A 25,095-nucleotide genomic window follows, 5' to 3' on the forward strand; every position below is an offset into this window, starting at 1 on the left:
AATGGGTCTTGATTAGCCAGTCGTCTAGATACGGGAATACATGTATTTGCTGCCTTCTGATGTGTGCAGCGACTACTGCTAGACATTTTGTAAAGACTCTTGGTGCTGTTGTTAAACCGAAAGGCAATACTTTGAATTGGTAATGTATTCCTTTGAATACAAACCTTAGGTATTTCCTGTGCGATGGATGTATTGGTATATGGAAATACGCATCTTTGAGGTCTAAGGTTGTCATGTAGTCGTGTAGTTTGAGCAATGGTAGCACTTCTTGTAGTGTGACCATGTGAAAGTGGTCTGATTTGATGTATGTGTTTACTATCCTGAGGTCTAGGATTGGTCTTAGCGTCTTGTCCTTCTTTGGTATTAAGAAGTACAGTGAATAAACTCCTGTGTTTATTTGTGTGTTTGGTACTAATTCGATTGCATTCTTTTGCAACAGTGCTTGAACTTCTGTCTCCAGGAGCTCGGAATGATGTTGTGATAAATTTTGTGCTCTTGGTGGTATGTTTGGAGGGAATTGTAGAAATTCTATGCAATAACCATGTTGGATAATTGCTAGAACCCAAGTGTCTGTAGTGATTTCCTGCCATGCTTTGTAATAATGACCTATTCTTCCCCCCACTGGTGTTGTGTGGAGGGGATGAGTGACATGTGAGTCACTGCTTAGTTGCAGGGGTTTTGGGGCTTTGAAATTTTCCCCTATTCCTAGGGAATTGCCCTCCTCTGTATTGGCCCCGAAAGCCTCCCCTGTACTGTCCCTGGTAACTGGACGGTGTTGCCTGTGAGGTGCTGGCTTGTGTGGCCTGACCCCGAAACCCCCCTCTAAAGGGTGTCTTGCGGAAGGTGCCGTAGTTTCCTCTGCTCTGCGGGGAGTAGTGCGCCCATTGCTTTAGCAGTGTCCGTGTCCTTTTTAAGTTTTTCTATCGCTGTGTCCACTTCTGGACCGAACAGTTCTTTTTCATTGAAAGGCATATTGAGAACTGCCTGCTGTATCTCTGGTTTAAACCCAGACGTTCGTAGCCATGCATGCCTTCTGATGGTCACGGATGTATTAATTGTCCTTGCAGCTGTGTCTGCTGCGTCCATGGAGGAGCGTATCTGGTTGTTTGAAATGTTTTGACCTTCCTCAACCACTTGCTTTGCCCTTTTTTGTAGGTCTTTGGGTAGATGTTCAATGAGGTGTTGCATCTCATCCCAATGGGCTCTGTCATAGCGCGCAAGTAGTGCTTGAGAGTTGGCGATGCGCCACTGGTTTGCAGCCTGTGCTGCGACTCTTTCCAGCTGCATCGAACTTGCGGCTTTCCTTATCCGGGGGTGGTGCATCCCCAGATGTGTGGGAGTTGGCCCTTTTCCTAGCTGCTCCTACAACGACGGAATCTGGTGGCAGCTGTGCAGTGATGAAAACAGGGTCTGTAGGGGGCGCCTTATACTTTTTTTCCATTTTGGTGTGATTGCCCTACTTTTGACCGGCTCCTTAAAAATTTCTTTTGCGTGCCGGAGCATACCAGGGAGCATAGGCAGGCTTTGGTAGGAGCTGTGGGTGGAGGAGAGGGTGTTGAATATAAAGTCATCCTCGACCTGTTCTGAGTGGAGGCTTACATTGTGAAATTGTGCTGCTCTAGCCACCACTTGAGAATACGCAGTGCTGTCTTCTGGTGGAGATGGCTTCGTAGGGTATGCCTCCGGGCTGTTATCTGACACTGGGACGTCGTATAAGTCCCATGCGTCCTGATCCTGGTCACCCTGGCTCATGGTGGTGTGAGCTGGGGAATGTGATGGAGTTTGTGCTGGTGAGACGTGAATTACAGGTGGAGGAGAGGGTGGTGGAGTAACCTTTTTCACCACCTTTGTTTGTGGTGTTTGTTCAGTTTGGAACTCCAGTCTGCTCTTTCTTCTAATAGGGGGAAGGGTGCTTATTTTCCCTGTTCCCTCCTGTATGAAGATACGCTTTTGCGTATGGTCTACATCGGTAGATTGCAGCTCTTCCTCGAACCTATGCTTTCGCATTTGGGAGGTTAGTGAATGCTCCTCTGTATAAGAGCCTGAAACTGGGTCGGTTGCAGGTTGTTTTGGCACCGAAACCCTGTCTGCATCTTTTTTCGGCTCCGAGCTGACTTTTCTTTTTTTCGGGGCCGAAACCTCTCGGCGTCGATCTTCGTCAGTGCCGCTGTCTCGGCGTCGAGCCGTGTCTACACCGCTATCTCGGTGTCGATGCTTGTCTCCAGCACTTTCTCGGTCCCGAGAAGGCTGCGTACCGGTGTCTCGACCGGAGTCGGACTGTCTCAGCACTGTTTGGGCCTTTTTCGGTGCCGACGGTCGGTCACCGAATTTATGGGTCGAGCCATGGCCTGGTGGCAGTGGCGTCCCCTGGGCCTTGTCAATCTTCTTATGTGTTGTTTTCGACGTCTTACTCACGGTTTGTGGGTCATCGAATTCCTCGGAGTCCGATTCGTGGATCGAGACGGTACCTTCCTCTTCTTGTTCCTCGAACTCTCGGTGGGCTGTCGGCGCGGACGCCATTTGAAGTCTTCTGGCTCGACGGTCTCGGAGTGTTTTTCGGGACCGGAACGCACGACAGGCCTCGCAGGTGTCTTCACTGTGCTCAGGTGACAGGCACAGGTTACAGACCAAGTGTTGGTCTGTATAGGGGTACTTGTTGTGGCATTTGGGACAGAAACGGAACGGGGTCCGTTCCATCGGCGTTCTTCAGCACGCGGTCGGGCCGACCAGGCCCCGACAGGGGATCGAAAAACTACCCCGAAGGGCACCGGAGCTCTTCGATCTTCGATGCGGTGTTGAATCTAACTACGCCGATCCCGAACTCAACAATACCGACGAAAATCTTCTGAATTTAGCTATCTTTCCGTTCCGAAACTCGGAGCGACAGGAACACGTCCGAACCCGATGGCGGAAAAAAAAACAATCGAGGATAGAGTCGACGCCCATGCGCAATGGACACAAAAGGAGGAGTCACTCGGTCCCGTGACTCGAAAGACTTCTTCGAAGAAAAACAACTTGTAACACTCCGGCCCAACACCAGATGGCGAGCTATTGCAAAACATGCGTATCTACAGCGACAGATGCCATCGAACACACAAAACGTTTCCATTCAGCAGCATAACATTGTCTAGTTGTGGGTTTGCGTGCTTCCTTTAGAATATCCATACATTCAGGTGGAAGTTGTAGGTAATCAAACTCTATGGCTTCAGGAGCCATATTGCAAGATTGAGTGTGCTGCGATTTGGGTGTCTGATTTGGCCTCTCCTTTGAACAGTTCTGGTCTGTTTGGCAGCTTGCGAGGTGATGCGATACCACAGATAGATCCAATAGTGCTGTGTACCAATGTTGACGTGCCCATGTGGGAGCTATGGGAGTCCTAGTGAGAGAGGTTTGTTTCATCTTTATTATCAGAGATGGGCTGAGTGGGAGAGGCAGAAAAATGTAAGCAAATATCCCTGACCAGTTCATCCATAGACCATTGCCCTTCGATTGGAGGGTGTGGGTGCCTGGATGTGAAGCTTTGGAATTTTGAGTTCTCTTTTGTGGCAAAAAGGTTCCCCGCATTTGAATGTATTTTTTAATTACTTGTAGGTGAATCTCCTATTTGATGACTTGTTGCTGCATCCTGCTTAACAGGTCCGCTAAATGATTGTCCACCCCGGGAGAATACTCTGCCACTAATTGAATGTGAATTGTCCACTTCCACATTGTCTGGGCTAAAAGGGATAATTGAGAAGTGGTTGGTGTGATTACACCAACGCAGAGAGCGGTGAGTCTGGTGGTCCAACAACACTAGGTCCTGAAGTTGACCCTATGAGACTACTGTTGGGAAAGGCGCTGCTGCAGTGGCCGCATGTGCAGTCTTGCACTTGGAACTAAACTATGGCTATACATGAAGCCATCATTCCTAATAGTTTCATCACCAAATTTACTGTATAAGTGTGTTGCAGTTGAGATATTAAGTTGTGAAATGCTTGAATCCTTACTAGGTTTGGATATGCTAACCTTGACTGAGTGTTCAGAATTGCTCCAAGACACGGCTGTATTTGTGATGGTTGCAGGTGGGATTTGAGGTAATTGATTGTGAATCCCAAACTGTTAGGAGATCTATGATGTACTGAGTGTGTTGTTGACAAATTTGGATTGTCCTGGCTTTTATGAGCCAGTCATCTAGATATGGGAAGACATATATGTGTTGTCTTCTCAGGAATGCTACAACTAAACATTTGGTGAACACCCTTGGTGCTATTGTTACGCCAAATGGTAGTACTTTGAATTGGTAGTGCTTTCCTGCAATGACAAACCTTAGGTATTTGTGATGTGCTGGATGTATAGGAATATGGAAATAGGCATCCTTGAGGTCTAATGCCGTCATGTAGTCCCCCTTTTTTTATAGTAGGGAAATGACATCTTGTAGAGTGACCATATGAAAGTGTTCTGAAAGGATGTATAGACTGAGAAGCCTGAGATCTAGAATTTGTCTTAATGTGCTGTCTTTCTTTGGTATCAGAAAGTATTGTGAATATACTCCTGTCCTCATCCCTGTTGGGCTATAGGTGCTATCACTCAATGGCTCCTTTGAGTAGTAGTGATTGTACCTCCTCTTTTAGTAGAGATGGTCCTGAGAGAGTGTGTGAATGAAGGGGAATGTTTGGTGGAGTGGCCCGAAGGCAGTGGAGGACAGACTACCAGTGCTGGTGTCTATTTTTAATGTCTTTGGGTGGTGTGGCGGGGCAGGTGTACTCACGTACTGCACCGGAGGTATGGAGTGGTTGTCAGCATCGGAGTCTTGTTTGGAGTCAGAGTCTCTGATGGAAAATGCCATACTCAGTCCTACTTCCTCCTGCACGTGTTCCTCACGAAAATATCAGGTGTGTCTTCTGTGGACTTGGACACCATTTCCAGACGATGAGCTCTCCGGTCCCGGAGAGTCTTCTTAGATCGAAACAATCTGCATGCGTCACAAGTCTCTTTTCGATGATCGGGAGATAAACAGAGATTACACACCGAATGCTGGTCGGTGTATGGGAATTTAGCGTGACACAGAGGACAGAATCGAAACTGAGTTTGTTCCATCAGCTCGACACTGAATCAGACCCTTAAAGGGCGAGACCCCTCCTAAGGAGAAAAAAAAAACAAAAAAACAAAAAACGACGGTCTAAATCAGACAACTATAGATGGGAAACGCGATCGAAACTATACCAACAGAATTAGAGAAAGGTAGAATAAGTTCATAAGTACCGACACATTCAAACCCAACGGCGGAAAGAAAATAATCTAACAAAGGACTCAATGCCCATGTGCAGTATCACTGAGAGGAAGAGTCACTCGATCTTGTGACTCGTAAACCTTCTTAGAAGAAAAACAACTTGTAACACTCTGAGCCCAACACTAGATGGCAGAGTTACGCAAAGCATGTGTATGTACATGTCATCGAACAAACATCTTCTTCCTCAGCTGGTCCAGCCTCTTGGATTCCCTGTTCAGGTTAGTGGAAAGAAATGTGCAGTGGGAAGTTGAGGCTTAGACTACCAAGCTCTCAGGGGTGGGGTGTTGACTGAGGAAACAAGATTCGCCCGGTGCGGGGTGATGGAGGTGGGCAATCGTCCTATTTACAGGAGCCCCTGTGCTGGGTTTGGACCAAGTTTCTAGCAGGACGTCAGTAAGTGCCTCCTTAAAGAGCAGGAGGGCTTGGAAGTGGAAGCCCCAGGCTGAAGCACTTCTATTAGAAGGTTTGTCTTGACAGCCATTGCGGTCAAGGACCTCCACTGCCCTACGCACCACAATTGCATAGGAAGCTCCCTCCTCCATAGCCACAGTGGGGGGGCTGGGGGTATGAGAGTAAGCCAGCATCTGGGAAGGTGTCCAGTCCACTGGCCTTTGCTAGTTCCTCAAATCAGTCCATAGACCTCACTTACTGTAATAATAAAAGGTCCAGTAAACCCTCCCAATCTCCTTCCATGCCTTGTGGCTGAAAATAAGGCTCAGGCAACGATCTGGCATCTTTGGGCGCTGGAATGACAATGCGGCGCCGTTCCGGCTCCAGGTTGTTTGGAATCAGAATGGGGCTGGTGCTGCTGGTGGGCGTCGTCGTCAGGAGCATCGGCATTATGACAGGCGCCGGAGAAGGTCAAGTGGGTACAACAGGCGGAGGTCTGGATCAATGAGATCCCATCGGTGCAGAGGCCAAAGCCACCGGTGCATAACCTGATGGAGCCTCCTCCAACCCTGTGAGGCCCGACGACGCTATGGAGGAGTCGGCCGGCTCAAATACGTGGCGCATGTGAGGTCCGACGGCGCTTTGGAGGAGTTGGCTGGCTCAAATACGTGGCGCATGGCCTCTTAGAAGTCTTTTACTTGAGCGGGGTCATTCGGTTCCTGGAAATAGAGGGAGGCGAGGAGTTGGACCTGCCACTGATTCTGCAGAACCATGCCTGGACCTCTGCTGTTCCAAACTTGTTGCATCGCCCGACGGACAAGGCGAAGTTCGCTTAGACCTTTTCTTGTGCCGCTCACCCGAGTGCCAGAGAACATTGAGTGCGAAGAAGAGGACTTGAGGCTTCTGGAGCGGTCCTGCGACCTTGTCCTCGACCGGGACCTCCTAGGAGTCATGCCAGATGGCATTCACTGTCGGGCCGCAAGCAGCTTTAGGGACCACTTACTCAAAGTTTTCAGCGCCATGGACTGGCAGTTCAAGCAGGACTTCAAGTTGTGGTTGTGCTTGAGACACCATAGGAAGACTCTGTGACGGTCTGTAACCGACATGGCACAGTGACAGGCGTCACACATCTTGAATCCTACCTTCCTAGATGTCATCTTGTAAAGAAATGGCTCCCTGTTGTAGTTAACCCCACTTTTTGCCTGATACTGATGCTGATTTGACTGAGAAGTGTGCTGGGACCCTGCTAACCAGGCCCCAGCACCAGTGTTCTTTCACCTAAAATGTACCATTGTTTCCACAATTGGCACAACCCTGGCACCTAGGTAAGTCCCTTGTAACTGGTACCCCTGGTACCAAGGGCCCTGATGCCAGGGAAGGTCTCTAAGGGCTGCAGCATGTCTTATGCCACCCTAGGGACCCCTCACTCAGCACAGACACACTGCTTGCCAGCTTGTGTGTGCTGGTGGGGAGAAAATGACTAAGTCGACATGGCACTCCCCTCAGGGTGCCATGCCAACCTCACACTGCTTGTGGCATAGGTAAGTCACCCCTCTAGCAGGCCTTACAGCCCTGAGGCAGGGTGCACTATACCACAGGTGAGGGCATATGTGCATGAGCACTATGCCTCTACAGTGTCTAAGCAAAACCTTGGACATTGTAAGTGCAGGGTAGGCATAAGAGTATATGGTCTGGGAGTCTGTCAAAAACGAACTCCACAGCTCCATAATGGCTACACTGAATACTGGGAAGTTTGGTACCAAACTTCTCAGAATAATAAACCCACACTGATGCAAGTGTTGGATTGATTAAAAAATGCACACAGAGGGCATCATAGCGATGCCCCCTGTATTTTACCCAGTTGTTCAGTGCAGGACTGACTGGTCGGTGCCAGCCTGCTGCTGAGAGACGAGTTTCTGACCCCATGCGGTGAGAGCCTTTGTGCTCTCTGAGGACAGAAACAAAGCCTGCTCTGGGGGGAGGTGCACCTAGCAGTGAGCTTCAAAGGCTCAAGCTTCGTGTTACAATGCCCCAGGGCACTCCAGCTAGTGGAGATGCCCGCCCCCTGGACACAGCCCCCACTTTTGGCGGCAAGTCCAGGAGAGATAATGAGAAAAACAAGGAGGAGTCACTGGCCAGTCAGGACAGCCCCTAAGGTGTCCTGAGCTGAGGTGACTCTGACTTTCAGAAATCCTCCATCTTGTAGAAGGAGGATTCCCCCAATAGGAATAGGGATGTGCCCCCCTCCCCTCAGGGAGGAGGCACAACGAGGGTGTACCCACCCTCAAGGACAGTAGCCATTGGCTACTGCCCTCCCAGACCTAAACACACCCCTAAATTCAGTATTTAGGGGCTCCCCAGAACCTAGGAAACCAGATTCCTGCAACCTAAGAAGAAGACTGCTGAGCTGAAAAACCCTGCAGAGAAGACGAAGACACCAACTGCTTTGGCCCCAGCTCTACCGGCCTGTCTCCCCCCCCTTCTGAAGAAACTGCTCCAGCGACGCTTTCCCCAGGACCAGTGACCTCTGAATCCTCTGAGGACTGCCCTGCTCTAAAAGCACCAAGAAACTCCCGAGAACAGCGGCACTGTTCACCCAAGACTGCAACTTTGTTTCCAAAGAAGCAACTTAAAGACAACTGCATTTCCCGCCAGAAGCGTGAGACTTGCAACTCTGCACCCGACGCCCCCGGCTCGACTTGTGGAGAACCAACACTTTAGGGAGGACTCCCCGGCGACTACGAGACCGTGAGTAGCCAGAGTTGCCCCCCCTGAGCCCCCACAGCGACGCCTGCAGAGGGAATCCCGAGGCTCCCCCTGACCGCGACTGCCTGACTCTAAAATCCAGACGGCTGGAAAAGACCCTGCACCCGCAGCCCCCAGCACCTGAAGGATCGGAACTTCAGTGCAGGAGTGACCCCCAGGAGGCCCTCTCCCTTGCCCAGGTGGTGGCTACCCCGAGGAGCCCCCCCCCCCTTGCCTGCCTGCACCGCTGAAGAGACCCCTTGGTCTCCCATTGGAAACCCAACGCTAGTTTGCACACTGCACCCGGCCGCCCCGAGCTGCTGAGGATGTACTTTTTGTGTGGACTTGTGTCCCCCACGGTGCCCTACAAAACCCCCCTGGTCTGCCCTTCGAAGACGCGGGTACTTACCTGCTGGCAGACTGGAACCGGGGCACCCCCTTCTCTCCATTGAAGCCTATGCGTTTTGGGCACCACTTTGAACTCTGCACCTGACCGGCCCTGAGCTGCTGGTGTGGTAACTTTGGGGTTGCTCTGAACCCCCAACGGTGGGCTACCTTGGACCCAAACTTGAACCCCGTAGGTGGTTTACTTACCTGCAAGAACTAACAATTACTTACCTCCCCTAGGAACTGTGAAAATTGCACTGTCTAGTTTTAAAATAGCTATATGTGTTTTATTTGAAAAGTATATATGCTATTGTGATTATTCAAAGTTCCTAAAGTACTTACCTGCAATACCTTTCATGCAAAGTATTACATGTAAAATTTGAACCTGTGGTTTTTAAAATAAACTAAGAAAATATATTTTTCTATACAAAAACCTATTGGCCTGGAATTGTCTCTGAGTGTGTGTTCCTCATTTATTGCTTGTGTATGTACAACAAATGCTTAACACTACTCCTTTGATAAGCCTACTGCTCGACCACACTACCACAAAATAGAACATTAGTATTATCTCTTTTTGCCACTATCTTACCTCTAAGGGGAACCCTTGGACTCTGTGCATACTATTCCTTACTTTGAAATAGTGCATACAAAGCCAACTTCCTACACATCTTGACACACTTCACAAAAAATACTTGATAAAATTTTGAAAAAAAGGCTGTCAAAAGCAACAGCGGGCTAGCTCTCAGTATTTGCGTTAACTGCGCGGAAAGAAAATAACTGACATTGGTGCGCATGGTTGACACCTATAAAGGTGACAGCGATATCATATCCGGTGCCGCTGCCGACGCCACGCGGAGCCGAATGGAGCCATCCAAAATGCCCTCGCGCAGGGGTATTGCTCAAGCAAAAGTTTCAGGATCCAGCCTGACACATGAGAATTTCAAAGGTAAGGAATTTGCAGCTAGAAGTCTCTATCCGATAAATGTAAATTTGATGTAAATTCATTGACATTGGTCTTCTATGTCAACACCCTAGATCATGCAAACCACAACAAACGTCCTCGCTGAATTTGTTAACTGTGCCAGAAAACCTTATTCACACTACCCGTCAAAAACTATAGTCACAAGCGCATCTTGTTCCCACGCTTAATTTGTTCCACTCTAGATTTCTCAAACATAGAACCTTAGGGGTTGATACCTGCTAGAAAATCCTAATTGTGTTAAACAATTCACTTTAAATCATCTTGGACAGTGATACACTGTATTTAATGGAAATGAGGATAAGTGGAAGGTAGATCCCTTAAATAATTGCTTCCTACTGGACACAAAAATCTTTCACTATAAAAACAGGTAGACAAATTAGCTTTATTGCAGCTTTAAGTGCAGCTTTTTTGGTACTACAGGTGAAATCTTTACATATTACAGCATTCAAAAACTTCCTATTGTAATTTATCCCATACTTGTGTAATCCTTAAAACCAACCAGAGACAGATGCCTCTTAGCACCTTTGATGCAGGTACTGAAACATTTATCGGTTGCAGCAGCATATCTGAAGGGAAAATTCACAACAGCACAACTGCTGACCTAAGCCCTGAATTTTCTTTCTGTGTTCCTTCAGTTACTGGACAAGGAGAGCTCTCTAAGGTTTGATTGCAGGATAGTTACTCACCCCTCTGTCGTAGCTGTCTGCGCGCTCCACTTTCCATGACAGGTTTTCAATCTCGGCCTCCAGTTGAGCTTGCTGATATTCAAACTGAAAGCAGTGGACAGTTTAGTTACACAGAAGAAAAGCAGGAGGTTTAAGTGCATCCTGGTTGAAAAGTAAAACTGTGAAAAGATGCGGTGATAAAACATTCAATTCAATAGATGCTTCCAACCTCATCAAATGCATCTGCTTTCTAGCATCTTTAAATTCCTTGACTATGCATGTCCGGATACTTCAATTTGGAATGTCAAATGTAAACGAGAAAAACAAGCAGTATAGGATGCAACTGAACAATGCGTCAGAGACTTTCATTACCTAGGCTTGAAATTAGAAGACTCGCATAAATGGCATGGTCATATCCAGAAGGCCACCCTACGATTGAAACAGCGAGCGAGTGGCATTGTAAGATTCGCAGCTAGATCTCCTAGCTTTGCCATGACGCCCGCTGTCGAAATCTACAAATTACAAGCAAGAGGGGGTGCAATTTATGGAGCCGAATTGTGGGGCCACTGTAGCTTAGATGATCTGACAAAGGTGGAAAACTCCTTCTTAAGGTCGTTGCTAAGAGTTCCTTCCAGCACCCCACTGCTCCCAATACGAATGGACCTAAACCTGCCCCCCATCAGCCAGATCGTCGCACTTAGGCCCCTGTTATACTGGATTCGTTTATGGTCATTAGATTCTCTCGCCCCCTAAAGATGTGGGCTAGCTAATCTGATGGCCACCAACACCAGCCCAAAAATTAAGTGGTGTGTATACGTAGAACGGACCTTCTCACTACTTGGTTTGGGTTCTTATTGGAAGGACCCGCTATCTATCCCAAAAAATGCATTACAGATATTAAAGGATGCATTTTGGCTCCATGTCCAACTTTCACAATTGTCTGCTGTCTCGCCATCTTCCATGACGGGCAATTTCCTACAATTCAAATGTCACTACGAATTTGTACAATATATGGACATAGTTTCTTCTCCGTTCGTTCGTGCACTATATATTAGATTTAGGGTAGGCTCTCTTCCTCTGCGTACCCTTACATATAAATGGTCTAACTCTAGCTGCACTTCCAAGATGTGTCCGATGGGCTGCGCCAGAGAAGAATCCATAACCCACATCCTCTTCCAATGCCCCGCATACCACAAACAAAGAGTCCGCTGGGTTATTCCTTTATGTAGGAAAATGGGTTTTAAAAATTGTTCGCTGGCTCTGAGAATTTTTAAATCTGACTCATCTGTTTTAGTGGTTTGCTGCTTGGCAAAATATTTAGATTCAATCTGGCATATTAGATTGAACATGCTCAAAAAAATAGAGGGAATGTTAACAACGGATGTGGGGACCAGTCATTGATGAATGAATCTATCTTTGTATGCACTTACTATTCTAATTGGCCTAGACGCATCTCCCCTTCGCCCTTTTTACCTGTTTTGTTTAGATACTTTTACACTTTTAAATAGAAATGTTTTTTTATTTGATGTGTTTGGCCAGGTCTGTATTTGATTTTTAATACCTACTATGTATTTTTACGTAAATCTATAATAAGGTGCGATTTTACAGCAGGGAAATGCTTATATCCAAACACTTCTTTTCTCTTTTTTAATCTTCTATGACTAAAACTGTCAATTATGTAGTTTGTTGTTCTTTTTTAATTATGAAATTGTCAAATGTGATGTGCTTTTATGGTATTTATACTTACCGAAATAAAGCTAATGATGATGATGATGAACAATGCAAGCTCCCATACATGCCCATCATACAGCAAGGTAAAATTGGATTTTACTTATAATCTACTAATGCATTAAATGATCAAGTCTGTTTTTTTTTTTTTCACGCTACACACAATCTAATGCAGAGAAAAGCATCATGACATGATCTCCATGAAATGTTGGCCAGCATGAAAGCATTAGTCTGCAGTTCTCAAAAAGGAATGTCTCTTGAAAAGAAGCAGGGATAGGCTGCTGTGTTTTAACTACAATATGTTCTGCTACTTGCATTTATACAGCAGAATTCTATTTTTTATTGTCCACAGTTCTGGCTGCCCTTTATGTTCTGGGATGCTCATAGGTCATGAAGGTGTGTTGATGTCAGATCTGTACTGTATGGTGGGAACAAGTTTGTCCTAAATTGTGTGCAAAGTTATGCTACAGATGCATGCAATAGCATGGCAGTAGAATCAACAGATTCCAATTCTGACTGAATAATTTGTTTGACAAGCCCATACCATCCTGAAACAGTTGTTTAACCAGTGGCTTCAAAACTGCTGCTTAATGATCTACTGCATTCTCTAGTATTTGCTATCACTCTCAATAAATTATATTCAGGCATAGCTACTGACCAAACTGGACATCAGTATATTAGACCTTACATCATTTTTTGCTGGATTAGGGGAACAAACTGAAAGAATAATTAGGCTTTCATCATTCATGAGCCACGTGCACCACTACCAATCTACCACTGGGTGTTTCATCAAACGAAACGAGTCATAAACCATTGGCCTAGGTATCCTCAGAACTGGTCCAGAAAGTGCAAGTGCTGAAGCTGCTTTTTTCCCCCTAAAAGATCCGCAATTAATTCTCAGCACTCTCCAAAGGGAAGATAAAGGGTTCCTCACTTGCCTACTAATGCAAACGCTACTTGTCACGTACCTCAATTGGCTGCAATTTTAGACATTTCAAACCTTAAGTTAGGCCCCACCGAATAAGGTCAGTACAGGAGGAGTCATCCAAATAAGTTGCTGGACAACAAAACATTATCACCTTGGAATGCCGTTAAACCACAGCCGTCTTGTAAGACCAGCCACTTCATCACCTTCAGCCTCTGAGGACAGTTGCCTATTGCTGTGGAACACATTGCTGAATTACTAATATCACAATGGTTTTCAGACTGGAAATAGCTCAGTATTTTGCGAAGACTGCAGTCTCAATAAGGTGCTGAAGGTACCAATATTCTCACAAAGGAGGTGCCAATGGAAGGCAATGATCATCAAACGGCACCCAGTGGTGGCTCCCTGATGCTTCATCCTATGCTGCCTCCACCGTTTCATGCTCCACAGACAGGCACCGAAAGAACTCTGTTAGGTCACTGATGGTTAACCTTTGCAGCTTAGCAGAGTGATCACTCACATTTATCCTTGCCTCCTGAGATGCATGCTGTTAAACGTCGTCACAGAAAGTAATATCGAACAGATGCCCACCGATCACAAAAAGGCCATAGAAAGCCTGCGGTGAAACCAGCCTATCGACCAGCTCAAGAACAGACTTGTTCAAACTCGGTCTTGAGGAGTTCTTCTGTACCCCTTTCTGCGAAGAAACACTGCACGAAGACCAATCACTTCAAGACACTTAACCCAATTCTTTCATGCATCTTCATTGCCAGTCCTGCTGAAGGACTTCGATGGAGTTCCGCTCCAGTTAGGGCTGTTAACAAACTTATCCTTCACTGCAAGGGGCTTTAGCTCTCTGGTGATAAACCTGCTGAGCCATCACTTTTCTTTCTCATATGTAGGGCTTGCAAGACCAAACAGGGTCACGCATTGCGCATTGTTGGCTGTAATATTGAACACGCACAAGTCGTGGGTGTCAGCCTTTGGTTCAAACTTTTTACAGGTTTCCACTTAAGCTATAAAAGGCCCTTTGCTCATAATGGAAATAAAGAAAATCCCAAGAAATAATTCAAATATAAACTGAAGACACAGGTTTGAGGGGCGCCATTTAAGTAAAAGAGGCTGTATTTGATGTGGTTTACATTGCATACCTGCTATGATACAATATTGAGCCAGTCATGTTAAAGATACTGAGGAAGGCAAATACAAACTAAATGAAGAAATGAAAAGCTGCACACGTGCTGTACTAAGCACTTAAAGAATTTCCTAAAGAGAACACAGAACATTAAATCCTTTTGCATGTGGTTCGGTTCAGTTTTCAGCAGCTGAAAATGTACTCCAAAGCGAGATCAAATCAGAGACCTTTCCATGGGACTGCAAGGCAATCAGGGATTACTGAGCCCAAACTTTAACCTTAGAAATCGTTTACCACAGGTGTCCTGGGGCCACCATAATGTTATGACTCCAAAGGAGAAAGTACAACCTTTTAGCACTTTACTCTCAAGGTATTAGGGTTGAGCAGTCCAAGGCTTAGTCAAGCTGGTGTAAGATTACACAGCTAGAGAACAGCTAACACGCTAGCAACAAGAAACAGATTGAAGGTCTAGTCAATTCTTCACTTTTAAAAAGAAACCTAATTGAATGCATACAAGTGTAGGAAGCTGGCCTGGTGTGTGGTGAGCACCTATGGTATTATCACCCTATACCAAGTCCAGGTATCCCCTATTAGTGAGGTGTAGTCAGTGTCTAGGAAGCCAGGCAGTTAAATTAGCTGTGGATGAGCAGCCAAGGCTTATCTAGGAGACATGCAAAGCTCATGCAATACCACTTATAGTCACACAGCCGTTAAACACATGAAAGAACAACAGTGTTACAAAAATAAAGGTACTTCTGGTGACACAAATACTAAAATACTATGTAGACAATACTCTACTAGCAGGTGAGTAAACACACTATTATATACACCTTGATAATCAGCAATGAGCATAGAAAGCAATAGAAAACCGTGTAATAACAATAGACAATAGTGACCCTAGGGGGGAGCCCAAACCATATACTAAAACAAGCATTTGCAATGCAATGGGTCTCAAACTGCTCGACTTAGAGCTATTAGCAGTGTACAATCCTTACTTTTCTTGCCACAAATTGAAAACGAAAAGTAAAACAGTTTCACATAAGCCAGACTATTTAAAGCGCCACGGCATGAGTGCGAAGCTCGAATGTTTGTCCCTCCTTGGGGATGTTTTGTTACCGCCTTGCAGACTGCCCCAGTTACATGGATAATTGCACGATTGCTGATATGTATGACTGTGAGAGAACCTTTTTTCCTTTTGTGTCTCTCCTTCGCGCTCATGTCGGCCATGGCGCTTTGAATCGGCTCGCTTATGTCAACTAATGTTTTACTTTTCAATGTCAATTTATGTGGCAAGAAAAGTACAGTTAGGAATTTACAACGCCAGTAGCTCTAACTAGAGCAAATGCAAGACCCATTGCACTGCAAATGCTTGTTCTTACCAACTTGTGAATATCTCTGTAACTAATGGTGGCACTGGAAATTGCTTTAAAATTCGTTAAGACAGAGCTTTAAGGGGCAGTATCACTCACATACGTGAGCATTAAATAACAGCATCCCTCATCCCTGTGGTTGCGTGCTCCCAACCATTACCCTTCTTGTAGACAGGAGCCAAACTGTGTTTTTGGTTGAAAGAGGGGATGTCCAAAGGGTGCCGGTGACAGAAAATAACTTATGGATCAAGAATAAGGAACCCTCGTTTCTTCATCATACTTTCACATCTCCTCTTTTCCCCTTTTTAAACTGTAGGTATATTCTTCACCTATTAACAATAGGTAGGAGAATGCTGTATCGGGCAGCTTAGGCAAATAAAGAGGACTTAAGTTGCTGGAGAATTTAGTATTTGTTTTGGTGAAAACCCTGGAGAATAAAGCCAGCACAATGCATAAAGCTATGACGGGGAAAGTGCTCTGAAGAAAGCAACCCACAGCAGCTTTGTTCCGATACAGTGTGCTCTGACATAAGAGTGGGTTCAACCCTATACAGTGTAGTAGTGTTTCATTCAGGATGCAATCCATCTAGCAATGGTGACCGTAATGCCTGCTCACCCAGCTACATTAGGAATAGGTCTGAAAATTCAGCAGAACACATTAATTCTACAAATATACTTGCAAAGCACATCTGACATCCTATTTGTGTGGTGTCCCTTCAATTGAGAATAAACGTGAACACAGAACAAATGTCTGAGGATGTCCTCATGCAAATGCAATTGTGGCAGAACCACTGGAATGGAAGTAGGATTAGTCCTCAGGACCACTTAGTCACGCTGGAATACAGTGAATGACTAAGGTGCAAAAAGGTTGGGTCTCACTTACGGTCTGACATCCTAGCCACCAAGACAAAGTGCTCTATGAAAGGACCTTCATATCCCACAAGACCAAAGGCTCAAAAGCTTTGTTTTTCTAAAAAGCTTTGTATTTGTCAGGTTAGAACCAGACTGAGATCACAAGAGACGACATGAGGTGTGGTTGATGGAAACTGGTTCATCCTCAAGTCAGGATGTGTGTGTGCGTATTTTTTATTTTTTTTAATCAGTCTTCGGCTGTGGAGATCTCTGCAGGGCAGTCAAGATAAGCCTTTATAGAGGTGTCCACCAGTGCACCCAATTCAACTCAGTGATGAGAAAAGGAAACTTTATCATCATCACCCACCGAACAAGTGGCCGGATTTCCTTTAACAGGGCTCAATGGCAGAATTTCAGCCATACGTACAAGTTACTTACCTTGTTCTGGTAGATATTCTATATAACTGGCGATTCCTAACCTTGTGAACACTCCCACGTGCCAGACTGGATTTAGAGCCTTTTCTCGGCAATGCTTCTGCAGGTCAGTAGGTGGCGTTGTGCAGTTCTGCTTTGTCCTGCCCCAGAAGTGGTTCCGGAGCCACATATATGCACCACCTCTGGGCAGTGACATCAGTTTCTTTCTTGATTCTGTGTGCACCACTGGATGCAGATATTATTAAGTAATCAGATTCACAGCTCTAAAATTGGATCTTTTTATCTCTGTAACTAGCAGTGGCACTGGAAATGTCTTCAAAATATGTTGAAACAGAGCATTGTGGGACAGTATCACTCACAGAAGTGAGCATTGAATACGGCATACCTCATCCCTGAAGATGTGTGCTCTCAACCATTACCCCAAATGAGAAAATAAATGAAGGTCCCACTGTAGCATCATAAAAGGTTCAGTTGGACACACATGGAGAAGTCCTTTAAGAAGACACATCACAGAAGGGGATTTAAATAAGGATAGCTGCTCAAGTAAAGGCAAAATTGCTGACAAATAACCTTTAACAGTGCCCACGGCAAGACCCTGGTAGGTGAAAGGCAAGACAAAAAAGCACAACATCCAACAACTTTGCCTGTAATTGGTCTTTATGGTGGGGATTAAACCAGGCCACAAACTATGCCCAGCATCCAGCGTAAACCGTTTTCATAGGACTCCTGGCCCCTGGAATGACATTCAGTACTACAGAAGAGAGAGGGAAAGCAATCAACTTCCACCGCTTAATCTCAATGCCTGGAGGGGTATAGTGCACAAGTCCTCTCGCAGCTGCAACCTAATCATAGGACAGATTCATATACTCAGAAATTCTGGGTCCCACCCTCTTCTGGCCCAATCTGGAGCCAATAGGATGACTTGGTCTTGGTTGTTCCTCAGGAGAGGTAGCGGCAGGAGTCCAATGCTGTACTCTAAGGAGAATGTGTCTCCAGTTAAGCATTCTTAAAAACTCCAGAATGCAAAAGGGCTAACACTGTGCGTCCAGAGCAGTGGCGAATAGTTTGAGCCAGGATTCTCCCCCACTGCTGGAAGACTCCCTGTGCCGTACCCCCTTTGGGTGTAGCTGTCATTCTAAATCCACTAGGTGCCACCAACTGGTTCACAATTAGATGCCCTGCTGTCTCAGAGGCACAGAGCCTCCTAGCGCAGGACCAAGGACCAAACATTGATGTTTGTTGTTGCAGCACCACATGGTGGTGGTGGTGAAAGGGGGGGAGGTGAGGGGGTGGGGGGAAGGGCCACAGGAGGGGCGCATGAGAATCTGGACTAGCATCCCTTTAATTGAAAGTGGAAGGCCTTCAATGCGAAAAAAATGGCCCGCAACATTACCAGGTTGATGTGGAGGCGAGTCTTTGCCGGAGACCAGAGTCCTGTGATCTCCACCTCTTCAAGACGATGACCCAGATACAACAGTGACATGTCTCTCACCACTGTCAGCTCTGGGTGGGGGAGGGGGAAGAGTCTGCCGCTGGTCCAACTGTGGTCGAGCAGCCACCAGCACAAGCCTTTGGCAGTCTCCTCCAAATGCTGGATGGAATCTAACAGAGTCACTTTGTACGAACACACAGACTTTGAGAACTTCAAAAATGTTAAGAGTTCTACTATAATCTGGAGGGGGGTTATGACTGCACGTTTGAGCCCGCCAGTTGTTGAGATGGGAGAAAACTGCTGTAGGAAGTTGGCTCTGTATGTGCTATTTCAAAGTAAGGAATAGCATGCACAGAGTCCAAGGGTTCCCCTTAGAGGTAAAATAGTGGTAAAAAGAGATAATACTAATGCTCTATTTTGTGGTAGTGTGGTCGAGCAGTAGGCTTATCCAAGGAGTAGTGTTAAGCATTTGTTGTACATACACATAGACAATAAATGAGGTACACACACTCGGAGACAAATCCAGCCAATAGGTTTTGTATAGAAAAATATCTTTTCTTAGTTTATTTTAAGAACCATAGGTTCAAATTTAACATGTAATATCTTGTTTGAAAGGTATTGCAGGTAAGTACATTAGGAACTTTGAATCATTTCAATTGCATGTATACTTTTCAAGTTATTGACAAATAGCTACTTTAAAAGTGGACACTTAGTGCAATTTTCACAGTTCCTGGGGGAGGTAAGTTTTTGTTAGTTTTACCAGGTAAGTAAGACACTTACAGGGTTCAGTTCTTGGTCCAAGGTAGCCCACCGTTGGGGGTTCAGAGCAACCCCAAAGTCACCACACCAGCAGCTCAGGGCCGGTCAGGTGCAGAGTTCAAAGTGGTGCCCAAAACGCATAGGCTAGAATGGAGAGAAGGGGGTGCCCCGGTTCCGGTCTGCTTGCAGGTAAGTACCCGCGTCTTCGGAGGGCAGACCAGGGGGGTTTTGTAGGGCACCGGGGGGGACACAAGCCCACACAGAAATTTCACCCTCAGCAGCGCGGGGGCGGCCGGGTGCAGTGTAGAAACAAGCGTCGGGTTCGCAATGTTAGTCTACGAGAGATCAACGGATCTCTTCAGCGCTGCAGGCAGGCAAGGGGGGGCTTCCTCGGGGAAACCTCCACTTGGGCAAGGGAGAGGGGCTCCTGGGGGTCACTTCTCCAGTGAAAGTCCGGTCCTTCAGGTCCTGGGGGCTGCGGGTGCAGGGTCCTTTCCAGGCGTCGGGACTTAGGTTTCAGAGAGTCGCGGTCAGGGGAAGCCTCGGGATTCCCTCTGCAGGCGGCGCTGTGGGGGCTCAGGGGGGACAGGTTTTGGTACTCACAGTCGGAGAGTAGTCCGGGGTTCCTCCCTGAGGTGTTGGTTCTCCACCAGCCGAGTCGGGGTCGCCGGGTGCAGTGTTGCAAGTCTCACGCTTCTTGCGGGGAGATTGCAGGGTCTTTAAAGCTGCTCCTCGAAACAAAGTTGCAGTCTTTTTGGAGCAGGTCCGCTGTCCTCGGGAGTTTCTTGTCTTTTTCGAAGCAGGGCAGTCCTCAGAGGATTCAGAGGTCGCTGGTCCCTTGGAAGGCGTCGCTGGGGCAGAGTTCTTTGGAAGGCAGGAGACAGGCCGGTGAGTTTCTGGAGCCAAGGCAGTTGTCGTCTTCTGGTCTTCCTCTGCAGGGGTTTTCAGCTAGGCAGTCCTTCTTCTTGTAGTTTGCAGGAATCTAATTTCCTAGGGTTCAGGGTAGCCCTTAAATACTAAATTTAAGGGCGTGTTTAGGTCTGGGGGGTTAGTAGCCAATGGCTACTAGCCCTGAGGGTGGGTACACCCTCTTTGTGCCTCCTCCCAAGGGGAGGGGGTCACAATCCTAACCCTATTGGGGGAATCCTCCATCTGCAAGATGGAGGATTTCTAAAAGTTAGAGTCACCTCAGCTCAGGACACCTTAGGGGCTGTCCTGACTGGCCAGTGACTCCTCCTTGTTGCTTTCTTTGTTCCCTCCAGCCTTGCCGCCAAAAGTGGGGGCCGTGGCCGGAGGGGGCGGGCAACTCCACTAAGCTGGAGTGCCCTGCTGGGCTGTGACAAAGGGGTGAGCCTTTGAGGCTCACCGCCAGGTGTCACAGCTCCTGCCTGGGGGAGGTGTTAGCATCTCCACCCAGTGCAGGCTTTGTTACTGGCCTCAGAGTGACAAAGGCACTCTCCCCATGGGGCCAGCAACATGTCTCTAGTGTGGCAGGCTGCTGGAACTAGTCAGCCTACACAGACAGTCGGTTAAGTTTCAGGGGGCACCTCTAAGGTGCCCTCTGGGGTGTATTTTGCAATAAAATGTACACTGGCATCAGTGTGCATTTATTGTGCTGAGAAGTTTGATACCAAACTTCCCAGTTTTCAGTGTAGCCATTATGGTGCTGTGGAGTTCGTGTTTGACAAACTCCCAGACCATATACTCTTATGGCTACCCTGCACTTACAATGTCTAAGGTTTTGTTTAGACACTGTAGGGGTACCATGCTCATGCACTGGTACCCTCACCTACGGTATAGTGCGCCCTGCCTTAGGGCTGTAAGGCCTGCTAGAGGGGTGTCTTACCTATACTGCATAGGCAGTGAGAGGCTGGCATGGCACCCTGAGGGGAGTGCCATGTCGACTTACTCGTTTTGTCCTCACTAGCACACACAAGCTGGCAAGCAGTGTGTCTGTGCTGAGTGAGAGGTCTCCAGGGTGGCATAAGACATGCTGCAGCCCTTAGAGACCTTCCTTGGCATCAGGGCCCTTGGTACTAGAAGTACCAGTTACAAGGGACTTATCTGGATGCCAGGGTCTGCCAATTGTGGATACAAAAGTACAGGTTAGGGAAAGAACACTGGTGCTGGGGCCTGGTTAGCAGGCCTCAGCACACTTTCAATTGTAAACATAGCATCAGCAAAGGCAAAAAGTCAGGGGGCAACCATGCCAAGGAGGCATTTCCTAACACAACCCCCCCCAAACGAAAGAGGATGAGACTAACCTTTCCCAAGAGAGTCTTCATTTTCTAAGTGGAAGAACCTGGAAAGGCCATCTGCATTGGCATGGGCAGTCCCAGGTCTGTGTTCCACTATAAAGTCCATTCCCTGTAGGGAGATGGACCACCTCAACAGTTTAGGATTTTCACCTTTCATTTGCATCAGCCATTTGAGAGGTCTGTGGTCAGTTTGAACTAGGAAGTGAGTCCCAAAGAGGTATGGTCTCAGCTTCTTCAGGGACCAAACCACAGCAAAGGCCTCCCTCTCAATGGCACTCCAACGCTGCTCCCTGGGGAGTAACCTCCTGCTAATGAAAGCAACAGGCTGGTCAAGGCCATCATCATTTGTTTGGGACAAACCTGCCCCTATCCCATGTTCAGAGGCATCTGTCTGCACAATGAACTGCTTAGAATAATCTGGAGCTTTTAGAACTGGTGCTGAGCACATTGCTTGTTTCAGGGTGTCAAAGGCCTGTTGGCATTCCACAGTCCAGTTCACTTTCTTGGGCATTTTCTTGGAGGTGAGTTCCGTGAGGGCTGTCACAATGGATCCATATCCCTTCACAAACCTCCTGTAATACCCAGTCAAGCCAAGGAATGCCCTGACTTGAGTCTGGGTTTTTGGAGCTACCCAGTCCAGAATAGTCTGGATCTTGGGTTGGAGTGGCTGAACTTGGCCTCCACCTACAAGGTGTCCCAAGTAAACCACAGTTCCCTGCCCTATCTGGCATTTGGATGCCTTGATAGAGAGGCCTGCAGATTGCAGAGCCTTCAAAACCTTCTTCAGGTGGACCAGGTGATCCTGCCAGGTGGAGCTAAAGACAGCAATATCATCAAGATAAGCTGTGCTAAAGGACTCCAAGCCAGCAAGGACTTGATTCACCAACCTTTGGAAGGTGGCAGGGGCATTCTTTAAACCAAAGGGCATAACAGTAAACTGATAATGCCCATCAGGTGTGGAGAATGCTGTTTTCTCTTTTGCTCCAGGTGCCATTTTTATTTGCCAGTACCCTGCTGTCAAGTCAAAGGTACTTAAGAATTTGGCAGCACCTAATTTATCTATGAGCTCATCAGCTCTGGGAATTGGATGAGCATCTGTCTTGGTGACAGAATTGAGCCCTCTGTAATCCACACAAAACCTCATCTCTTTCTTTCCATCTTTGGTGTGAGGTTTGGGGACTAAGACCACTGGGCTAGCCCAGGGGCTGTCAGAGCGCTCAATTACTCCCAATTCTAGCATCTTGTGGACTTCCACCCTGATGCTTTCCTTAACATGGTCAGACTGTCTAAAAATTTTGTTTTTGACAGGCATGCTGTCTCCTGTGTCCACATCATGGGTACACAGGTGTGTCTGACCAGGGGTTAAGGAGAAGAGTTCAGGAAACTGTTGTAGGACTCTCCTACAATCAGCTTGCTGTTGGCCAGAGAGGGTGTCTGAGTAGATCACTCCATCTACTGAGCCATCTTTTGGGTCTGATGACAGAAGATCAGGGAGAGGTTCACTCTCTGCCTCCTGATCCTCATCTGTTACCATCAACAGATTCACATCAGCCCTGTCATGGAAGAGCTTAAGGCGGTTCACATGGATCACCCTCTTGGGGCTCCTGCTTGTGCCCAGGTCCACCAGGTAGGTGACCTGACTCTTCCTTTCTAGCACTGGGTAAGGGCCACTCCATTTGTCCTGGAGTGCCCTGGGAGCCACAGGCTCCAGAACCCAGACTTTCTGCCCTGGTTGGAATTCAACCAGTGCAGCCTTTTGGTCATACCAAAACTTCTGGAGCTGTTGGCTGGCCTCAAGGTTTTTGGTTGCCTTTTCCATGTACTCTGCCATTCTGGAGCGAAGGCCAAGTACATAGTCCACTATGTCTTGTTTAGGCTCATGAAGAGGTCTCTCCCAGCCTTCTTTTACAAGAGCAAGTGGTCCCCTTACAGGGTGGCCAAACAGAAGTTCAAAGGGTGAGAATCCTACTCCCTTCTGTGGCACCTCTCTGTAAGCGAAAAGCAGACATGGCAAGAGGACATCCCATCTCCTTTTGAGTTTTTCTGGGAGCCCCATGATCATGCCTTTTAATGTCTTGTTGAATCTCTCAACTAAGCCATTAGTTTGTGGATGGTATGGTGTAGTGAATTTGTAAGTCACTCCACACTCATTCCACATGTGTTTTAGGTATGCTGACATGAAGTTGGTACCTCTGTCAGACACCACCTCCTTAGGGAAACCCACTCTGGTAAAGATACCAATGAGGGCCTTGGCTACTGCAGGGGCAGTAGTCGACCTAAGGGGAATAGCTTCAGGATACCTAGTAGCATGATCCACTACTACTAGGATGTACATATTTCCTGAGGCTGTGGGAGGTTCTAGTGGACCAACTATGTCCACACCCACTCTTTCAAAGGGGACCCCCACCACTGGAAGTGGAATGAGGGGGGCCTTTGGGTGCCCACCTGTCTTACCACTGGATTGACAGGTGGGGCAGGAGAGGCAAAACTCCTTAACCTTCTGGGACATATTGGGCCAGTAGAAGTGGTTGACTAACCTCTCCCACGTCTTGGTTTGTCCCAAATGCCCAGCAAGGGGAATATCATGGGCTAAGGTCAGAATAAACTCTCTGAACGACTGAGGCACTACCACTCTCCTAGTGGCACCAGGTTTGGGGTCTCTGGCCTCAGTGTACAGGAGTCCATCTTCCCAATAGACCCTATGTGTTCCATTTTTCTTGCCCTTGGACTCTTCAGCAGCTTGCTGCCTAAGGCCTTCAAGAGAGGGACAGGTTTCTTGTCCCTTACACAGCTCCTCCCTTGAGGGTCCCCCTGGGCCCAAGAGCTCAACCTGATAAGGTTCAAGCTCCAAAGGCTCAGTTCCCTCAGAGGGCAGAACTTCTTCCTGAGAAGAGAGGTTCTCTTTTTCTGACTGTGTTGCAGTTGGTTTCCCAACTGACTTTCCTTTTCTCTTGGTAGGCTGGGCCATTTTTCCAGACTCCAGCTCTACTTTTTCACCCTGTGCCTTGCATTGTGCTCTTGTTTTTACACACACCAGTTCAGGGATACCCAGCATGGCTGCATGGGTTTTTAGTTCTACCTCAGCCCATGCTGAGGACTCCAGGTCATTTCCAAGCAGACAGTCTACTGGGATGTTTGAGGAGACCACCACCTGTTTCAGGCCATTGACCCCTCCCCATTCTAAAGTTACCATTGCCATGGGATGTGCTTTAGTTTGATTGTCAGCATTGGTGACTGTATAAGTTTTTCCAGTCAGGTATTGGCCAGGGGAAACCAGTTTCTCTGTCACCATGGTGACACTGGCACCTGTATCCCTCAGGCCCTCTACACTTGTCCCATTAATAAAGAGCTGCTGCCTGTATTTTTGCATGTTAGGGGGCCAGGCAGCTAGTGTGGCTAAATCCACCCCACCCTCAGAGACTAGAGTAGCTTCAGTGTGGACCCCGATTTGCTCTGGGCACACTGTTGATCCCACTTGGAGACTAGCCATTCCAGTGTTACCTGGATTGGAGTTTGGAGTGGAACCTTTCTTGGGACAGGCCTTGTCTCCAGTTTGGTGTCCAGACTGACTACAGTTTCGACACCAGGCCTTTTTGGGATCAAAGTTTTTACCCTTGTACCCAGGATTGTTTTGTGAAGAGGCTCTGGGCCCACCCTCCTGTGCAGGTTTTTGGGGGCCTTTAGAAGACTCTTGACTAATTTTATTTTTGGCTGTCTCACCACCTTTCCCCTGGGGAGGTTTTGTGACCCCTTTCTTTTGGTCA

The 25,095-nt window shown here is 47.2% G+C and overlaps 1 protein-coding gene across 1 annotated transcript in view; it reads right to left on the minus strand.

The window, feature by feature from the left end:
• ARIH2 (ariadne RBR E3 ubiquitin protein ligase 2) overlaps nt 1-25,095 on the minus strand; it is a 315,960-nt gene that overhangs the window by 41,362 nt on the left and 249,503 nt on the right. The window contains exon 15 of the mRNA XM_069206208.1: nt 10,460-10,543. Coding sequence (XP_069062309.1) covers nt 10,460-10,543 — 84 coding nt within the window. The remainder of the gene's footprint in view (nt 1-10,459; nt 10,544-25,095) is intronic.

Source organism: Pleurodeles waltl, chromosome 9 (assembly GCF_031143425.1).
Source record: "Pleurodeles waltl isolate 20211129_DDA chromosome 9, aPleWal1.hap1.20221129, whole genome shotgun sequence".
NCBI classification, from domain to species: domain Eukaryota; kingdom Metazoa; phylum Chordata; class Amphibia; order Caudata; family Salamandridae; genus Pleurodeles; species Pleurodeles waltl.